Source organism: Pithys albifrons, chromosome 5 (assembly GCF_047495875.1).
Source record: "Pithys albifrons albifrons isolate INPA30051 chromosome 5, PitAlb_v1, whole genome shotgun sequence".
Lineage (NCBI taxonomy): Eukaryota > Metazoa > Chordata > Aves > Passeriformes > Thamnophilidae > Pithys > Pithys albifrons.
In genome coordinates this window covers 27,096,800-27,105,171 of record NC_092462.1, presented here as the reverse complement: position 1 = coordinate 27,105,171, position 8,372 = coordinate 27,096,800, and the positions used below count along the sequence as shown (strand labels likewise).

The window sequence follows — 8,372 nt, the reverse complement described above, 5'->3', positions numbered from 1 at the left end:
AACCATCAAGTGACCAAATATATTTATTGCAACTTTCAAAACTATAACGGTCAAAAATATCCTGGTTTTTTTTGAGTAACTAAATGTTCATATTAGCTTTGAAAGGGCAACTCCAGTATATACAAAACCAAAGTCAGTCCTTGTCACTGATTTCCTGGATGGGAAGCCTCAGGTGCAGAGGTTGGCGCAGACGCCTCAGGGATTCTTCTGCCTGCCAATGCGAGAAAGAATGAGACGTTTATCCTTCTGCAGCCCCCTGTTTTCTCCTCTTTAACACATGCAGTCTCTTTCCCTTCTAAGAAGGCACTGGTCTTAGGCAAGAAACCACACCAATCAAATGGAGGATGCTGAACATCTACAGACCTGCTGAGGTCATTCCGCCAGTCTCCAGAGAGAAGCCTGCTCCCAGCAACCCACTCAACCACACACCCCAAAGTATTATTTTCCTGAAATCACAATTACAAAATTCATACTGAAAAGCTACTGAAAGAGCATCAAACTTCAGCTTTACATCAAATGTTGCTCATGAAATTATGCCCTGAACTACAGGTTTTGAACTAAAAGTAGGGGTAGGTTCCATTTTGTTTTACAAGACATTGAACACAGGGCTGGCAAGACGGGGTGGAAGAGTAAGAACTGAGGGGTCAGAGATCTGCTAGACTTCTTCACGAGGGCCAAAAAGTTTCTCCCACACATACTACCCTTTTCCATCCAGTTGCCCATATTCTGTAAATTTAAGCCATTTACCTAAGGAACAGGATTATGCTGTCAAATGCTGAACTCTGCTAGACAATCTACTTCCAAGGAAGGGAAGAGACTCTCTTACCACAGTAGTTCAGCAAACATACTGTTTTGAAAAGCAGTGCAACTATTCTATTAAAATGGTTAAAAAATGCAACATTAATTAGAGTATACAAAAAATGGGCTGATAAATTGACTTAAGTTAAATTCATGAAGGTCTCCCTGAAGTAGTTTATATGTCAATGGCAAACACTGTCGTTATATGAACAACTGAAACTGGCTGATAAGCAATACCATGTTTTGAATGTAAGTAGCAAACCTTGAGGTACATTTTCTTTTAGCTGAGAGTTTACTGAAAAAGTCTTAAGCCAAAAGCTACCCATTATTCAAAGACTGTGTTTAAATACCTCTGCTAGGTCGTCTTTGAGCTTGTTGTATCGTTCCACATTGAAATGCTGTTTTTTGGATTTCCGATAGAAGTAGTGGAGAAATTGCCTGTCCTTAGCATGAGGGTAAATGTAGTCCTGGTGAAGAAAGGAGGACACAGAGTTACGAAGAAAACTGAGCAGTCATCAGATTATTAGAAATTCAGCCTGTTTCAGGAACATTATCTAGTTCAACACACACCTATGTTCTGTAAAGAGGCTATACCTGAAGTTACACCCTTACAGGTCCCCAAGGGCCTTCTAGACACATGGTTGGAATCATTTCTATGACATCTAAAGGCATTTTCAATTATAACAAAGACATCACATGATCTTCATGATTGGAGCCACTGGACTCAGTAGACACTACTTTCAGGGAGTCAAAGTTCAGCTACTGTTTCTCATGGACTTATTTGAAAGTCTTAAGCAATGGCATCAGCAGTTGTTCAAAAGAGCCAAGCAGTAATCTCTTATCTACTCACAAAAATTAGGAATGCCTTAGGCCTTAAACAACAGCGAGAAGGAGTAAAACTGGCATTCAGAGGCAGCTTGTCATAAAAACCAGCATGTCTGCCCTTCTCACTAGAGGAACTGAGCATCTCACAAGGTCTATAGATCATTGGTATTATTGAAGAAAGCATAGGTTACCCTTCCACAATACCTCCACAATGAAAGTTTTGCATCATAGAAAGTTTAACATCAATATGCTCACTTTAAAGTACAGAGCTAAAACAGCAAAAAGAAACTTTTCTCCAAGTCTTACAGGATTTCAGATTAAGTCTGTATTGTGAAGCTCAGATAAGATCTGAGAAAACGTTTTTTTTCCTATACAGTGCCTGCTTCCTGATCCACTTCAGCTGTCCTAAATTTACACCTCCATTCATTCAAAGTCACGGAAAAGCAGTCAGATTAAAAAGAGCAAAGCCATAGCTGTTTTTCAGGCACTAAAAAAAAGTGTATTTCAGTAATGCAACTGCCAGAGTTCCAAATGGTTTGGTACCCTGCACTGTTTATACATATACTCCAGCAACTAAAAGGTCCTGTTCAGTGATACTCTTCTGTACAGCAGCATTCACAAATTGGAACAGCACTAGTAGTTGCTCTCCCTTTACAGCAACAAGTAAGGTGCCATTTACTATGCATTTTAAAGGAGAGACTTCTTTCATTACTTCTTACTCCCTATGAAATCTTAGATAGTAGCTATGCTCAGCAGCTGGTCTGCAGTTCATGTGTAACAGCACCTGCATAATGTAATGTTTGTATCCAGCTCCATTAGGGATCAAACAAGTCCCTGTCTGATGGCAAGGTCACTTACTAAATTCTATTTTCATGAGAGCCCAAGCATTGTGATTTTCAGAGTCAGTTTTCCTACTTTTCAGTATTTCAGATACTTACAAGACAAGGACTTACTTGCTTAGTGAGAACAAAGTAGGCATAGAAAGCCATGGCACTCCCGTAAGTGATGAAGTACGTGACTGGCTCCATGATGTCCCACGAATAGACCCACCATGTGAGCCACGCCAACGCTCCTCCTTGAGTTGACATCAGAGCCAAGCCAACCCATAGAAGCCTGGAGGTCTTTGCATCTGCATTGTCCATGATTCTGGTTTTCACCTAAGGAAAAGAAATACAGAAACCTGTTCAAACAAACATGACTGCTCCTCTGATGAGAAGCTCATCAACTATGTTTTCTCCTGCTCCGCTAGATCCTTTTTCATGATCTTTTATTGACTTACCCTGCTCAGAAATAAAAGGACTGAAATTCAAGAGCAGCCAGATCTTCTCGCCTCTGTGCACCAAGAAATCCTGCTTTTAGTTTGCCCTTCCAGCTACTAGGAATCTCTGTCTACTGGTAATCTCCATTTACCATTCAAGGCAGTTCTGGGTAACAAGGAGGCTGGACCTCATAAAGCAGGAGTTCTTTTGTCCACTAGTCTAAGGTACAGATGATGTCAACCCCACTACTGCTTTTATTTTTCAGAACTCATACAGCAACAGGTGATTAAATTGGCCTTTCAACCTCAATGCTATCTCTGCTGAGGCTTTTCCTGACTGCTTTCTCCAGGTGTTATTTCTACACAGTGAATAACTCCAACAAGAAGGAAAAGAACTGAATTGAAAATAATTTGAATCCTATTTGAGCTGACATTCATTTACGTAACAAAGGAGACACACCCTAGCCATTCATGCAAATTTTCTTCTATCACATGACTTACTCTTGATGAAAGGAAATGCTTCTGAGTTTAAAAAAAAAGAAGTTACCCCACATTCCAACCTGTTCAAGAGGCAGCAGCTCTTCTTTCAGGTGGTCTAGTTTCTGCAGCAATTCTCTCTCTTTCCTGATCTGGTGATCTTCTAAATGTAGAGCCACAAACAGTCTGTGAACCAAGGATTTGATATCTTCCATTTCGGTGGCATGCTCATTACTCAGCTTAGCTGAAAAGAAAATACTTGTCATATAAACCATTTCAGGAACCCACCCTTCTTCATTCTCTCCCTACCTTCAACCCCAAATGCAGGACCATCCAATGGTAAAAAAACAAATCCAAAGAGAAGCACCTTTGTCCAGACAGGTTCCAGTTTTGTTAGACTTCCCATGCCTTTCACTAAATGAAGTGAGATAATCAGTTATTAAGGATTGCTCTTACCTTTTACAAGAGGTGACACACTGTACACTGTGTTGTTGATAATAAGTTTAAAGTCATTCATCAGTAAGATCTCCATTAAAGTTGCATCAGAGACCTTGCTACCATCTGCAGAAGAAAGATTTAAGTTCTAGATCACTTATCATAAGGAGTCTTAAAAATTAGCAGATAACACTGTAGAGAAGTGTTAGAGTTCTTCATTAATAATGTTTAGAAGGGAAATGTACTTCCAGGAAAACTAGCAGCTAATACTAAACAGTAAGGAGGAACACATGGTGTGATTCTTGGGGCTGATCTGTGCAGAGCCAGGAGCTGGACTTTGTGGGTCCCTTCCAACTCAGAACATTCTGTAATTCTGTGACATTCACACAGTGTACCTGAATGCTTTCTTTAGTGGTGTCATTTGGAATTGTCCCTACTATAAGCAGACTTGCATATTCTTGTGCGATGATTAGGACTAGAATCAACCTATCGGGGAGAGCAGAAGAAAAAGAAGTGTCGACCTGCTGGAAGGCAGGAGGGCTCTGCAGAGGGATCTGGATAGACTTGAGAGATGGGCTGATTCCAATGGGATGAAGTTCAACAAGGCCAAGTGCCGGGTCCTGCACTTTGGCCACAACAACCCCCTGCAACGCTACGGGATGGGCACAGAGTGGCTGGAGAGCAGCCAGGCAGAAAAGGACCTTGGAGTACTAATTGACAGGAAGCTCAACATGAGTCAACAGTGTGCCCAGGTGGCCAAGAAGGCCAATGGGATCCTGTCCTGTATCAAAAATAGCGTGACCAGCAGGACCAGGGAAGTGATCCTTCCCCTGTACTCTGCATTGGTGAGGCCACACCTTGAGTACTGTGTTCAGTTTTGGGCCCCTCAGTTCAGAAAGGATATTGAGGTGCTGGAGCGGGTCCAGAGAAGAGCTACAAGGCTGGTGAAGGGACTGGAGCACAAGTCCTATGGGGAGAGGCTGAGGGAGCTGGGGTTGTTTAGCCTGGAGAAGAGGAGGCTCAGAGGTGACCTCATCACTGTCTAGAACTACCTGAAGGGAAGTTCTAGCCAGGTGGGGGCTGGTGTCTTCTCCCAGGCACTCAGCAATAGGACAAGGGGGCATGGGCTTAAGCTCTGCCAGGGGAAATTTAAGTTGGATATCAGAAAAAAATTCTTTACAGAGAGAGTAATCAGGCATTGGAATGGGCTGCCCAGAGAGGTGGTGGATTCACCATCCCTAGAGATTTTTAAACACAGATTGGACGTGGCACTGGGTGCCATGATCTAGTAAATGGACTAGAGTTGGACCAAGGGTTGGACTTGATGATCTTGGAGGTCTTTTCCAACCCAATCGATTCTATGATTCTATGATTCTATACCCCAGCACCAAATTGCAGCATAAGGATCTGCATTTTTCTTTCTTTACCCATATACAAGTTTGCATCCTCACTGGAGCTTAGGGAAATTAACTTCAAAAACTTCATCTTCAGTTACAGATTTACATATTTACTTAAACAGGCTCTTCAAGTAAAAAAGAGGAATTCCTGTGAGTAGTGATATTCATATTTTTATTAATGGTCCTTAAAATCCCTCTGTTTCGCTATCAGTGATGGGGAGTTAAGAACTAGATAGCTACACTGTCCAGTAGAGGCAGACCAGGAGCCACAGAGGGTATAGCTTTGAAGAACCCTTTTCTACATTTCTTTTTAAAGCAAAAATTTATGTGAATGGTACCCCATGGATTTTACAGCAATTTTATAGCTCCTGCAGAAAAGGAGCTTCTGGACTTGTTAGCAGTAACATTTAGCAGTGGATGCCAAGAGCACACTGGGTTTCAGATGGCCCAAGAATCCTCAGAGCCACACACCGTTGCTGCTGGACACATCACTGTGGCATGGGGGTCTGAAAAACCACAGAGCAGCTGCTCCATGGTACCTGTTTGACCTGATTTTCATATCCTATGCATAAAAAGGACACCTTCCCCTGCTCCTGCCAAGGGCTAAAGCAGCAGTACAAAACAGCAGCTTTACTCCCAAGACTAATAATAAACAGGGTACAAAATACCAAGATTTTTGTATGTAAATATCTGTTACTGTGTTACTGCCCCAGGTCCTCCATCATGCCCCACTAAGAAAGGCACAGTAGAGGACCCTACACCTGCAATTATTTATTCACCAGAACTCTGTCCTGGGGCCCCATCTGCTGAGGCTGAGACTGCTGAGCTCTGCGAGCTCATGCACCAGCTGGCTCACCCGCCCACAGCTGTGTGGGTAGCAAAGCAAACCCAGAAGGCTATCACTTTCAATCCAAAATATGAAATTTTAATGTGCCCATCCGCTCATTTCTTTTTTCTTTTACAGTGTAATAAAACATCAAAGCTCATTAAGGTGACATTTATAAAGTGACATTTAAGCAAAAACTGCTTTTCAAAAGAAGTGCCAGACAGGCTCTTTGTTCTAGATGTGATACACCACTGATTTATTAAACTGTGCAACCTTTTCTTAACTGTAAAGAAAGGTTTGGGGGAAAAGAGGGGTTTTTTTAGAGTATTTCCCACATGCTTTCAGCAAAGGCTACTTTCAATCCTATACCTAAACACGAATGTTCCCATGTGGATGAAGGGCTATTTTTGTTTACATAAGTTTTGCAAGGCCAAAATCAAATCCACAGAAGATGAAAGCAAGTCATCATACACAGCACTGACATTATCATTTAAGGTTAGCTTTTGTTTAATGGCTAAATGACACAGAAGTGTCTGCACTAAATCAAGGCTTCATGTTTTTTCTTTAATAATAAATGTTTAAAATCAACACTCAGCACTTGACCAACAGTTTCTCTTTACAATATCAGTTTCCTAATAAATTAAACATCCGTGCTATTCGCTAACAATACAATTGCCCAGCACTTGACAAATGCAGAGCAGAGAACTGCTTGACAATCACTATTTTAATCAAAGTGGGCATGTTTCTATTCCAAAGTCAGATAGGGGAGGGTGTGTGTTTAAACAGATGAGACCAAGGGAAAGGGCCCAAATTCCTCTTCACTTTGGAATTTGCTGCCTGTCCATGCCAAAAATGCCAGACCTTGTGATTCACTGCTGAACCGAATTCTCCTGTGGTATGTCAGCAAAAGCTAACTACTCCTGCTTCAGTGCAAACATCAGTCACTTGTGAAGCATATACTTCACAGAAGAATGTGAGTTGGCAGTAAATCACAAATACTCCTGTCCTGGATGTCTCTGCACAATAGGAGTACCCAGAGGTTAACTGTTTGCTGGCACAAGTTCTGCCTGCCCCCAGTTAAGAAATCCTTTGTAGCGGAAAACTTCCACGTTAAGGGGAAGACCAGTTGCTGACAACAGCTATTTGTTACAGTGGCTTCTGAAGAGAAGAGTATTTTAGGAAATTATCTTTTTCTAAAGAATTTTCTGCTTTTGCTGCCTAGCAGACCCTAAAAAAACCCCTGAAAAACAACACCAAAGCTCCTGAAGCTCATGCACACACTGGGATCCACACAAATTACATCTCCATTGCTCCAGAGGATCTAAAAAAATTGCTCTGTGGGATATTTTCCTGTTTTCCTAAATGCACTCTCAAAGGCAACTAAAGCAGCTTCACCTAGATCTGTGGCTTCCCAGTCTTCTGAGAACATCAGTCTGTTTCAGTTTCTTTAAAAGTCCCTGCAGCTCTCTGGAATATCAACCAGAAAGAAAGGGAATTTTATGAATGCACCCAGCTATGAAATTCTGGACCATTTTTCTTGACCCCATCCTTTCTTCTGCTTATGTGTTACTGATGGAAAATAAATATTTGCACAGGGATGTAGCTATCCTTTTTCCTTCTCTCTCTCTCTCTCTCTCTTTCCCAGGGCATGAGTGGGGAAGGGGAGAAGGAGATGCTCTAAGTTATCCAAACTCAAGTACCTATTGTACCAGATTCAGACAAAAAAACCTGTATCCCAATTCTATTTTTGAGATTGAGTCCTTCTCTGGGAGCAAGAAAGGGCTTGCAAGACGTTTCAGAACTGCTGTGGAAAAACACCAAAACACAAAGCAAGTTGTCTTGGAAATAAAATAGAGAAACAGAATAATTAACTGGATGTTAGCTTTTATCAGCAGGAAAATCAAAAAGACAAAACACAAGAAAACAGTGAGTAGAGCTTGAAAAAATTACCTTAAGACTTGGTACAATGGGATAAACAGTATGCTACAAGGAGGAAAGAGCACATCAATGCTAAATATCAGTTAGCCTTCGACCCTAGCAAATCAGTTTCCTTTCAACTCAAGGTCCTGAACTATTGCGCTCCACCTGATAAAAGAAACCTCCCCAAAGTCTCAAAAACATGCCCTTTCCTGTTGCACTCATTATCTGGTTACTTAGCTCTTGTAAGTTTTTCATATGATTTCAAGTTTACAGTAAAGCAAATGGATCCTTTCAGCTCTGGGTAACACTGAACAGACATCACATTCAAGAGCCCAACAGGTTGTCTTTAAGAATGATCATGGAGGACAAGGAAAGAAAAAGATGTCAAGGAAATCAGAAGAGATACTTATTTAAAGACAGTGTTACAAACTGAAGC

At 41.4% G+C, this 8,372-nt stretch overlaps 1 protein-coding gene across 1 annotated transcript in view; it reads right to left on the bottom strand.

Moving 5' to 3' along the window:
* Window positions 1–5: 5 nt before the first annotated feature.
* The window catches only part of MCUB (mitochondrial calcium uniporter dominant negative subunit beta), a 51,509-nt gene continuing 43,142 nt past the window's right edge, over window positions 6–8,372 (bottom strand). Inside the window, exons 4-8 of the mRNA XM_071555987.1 lie at window positions 3,815–3,919; window positions 3,442–3,602; window positions 2,577–2,780; window positions 1,149–1,265; window positions 6–211 (exon numbers count right to left, since the gene is read on the bottom strand). Coding sequence (XP_071412088.1) covers window positions 134–211; window positions 1,149–1,265; window positions 2,577–2,780; window positions 3,442–3,602; window positions 3,815–3,919 — 665 coding nt within the window. The 3' untranslated portion in view covers window positions 6–133. The remainder of the gene's footprint in view (window positions 212–1,148; window positions 1,266–2,576; window positions 2,781–3,441; window positions 3,603–3,814; window positions 3,920–8,372) is intronic.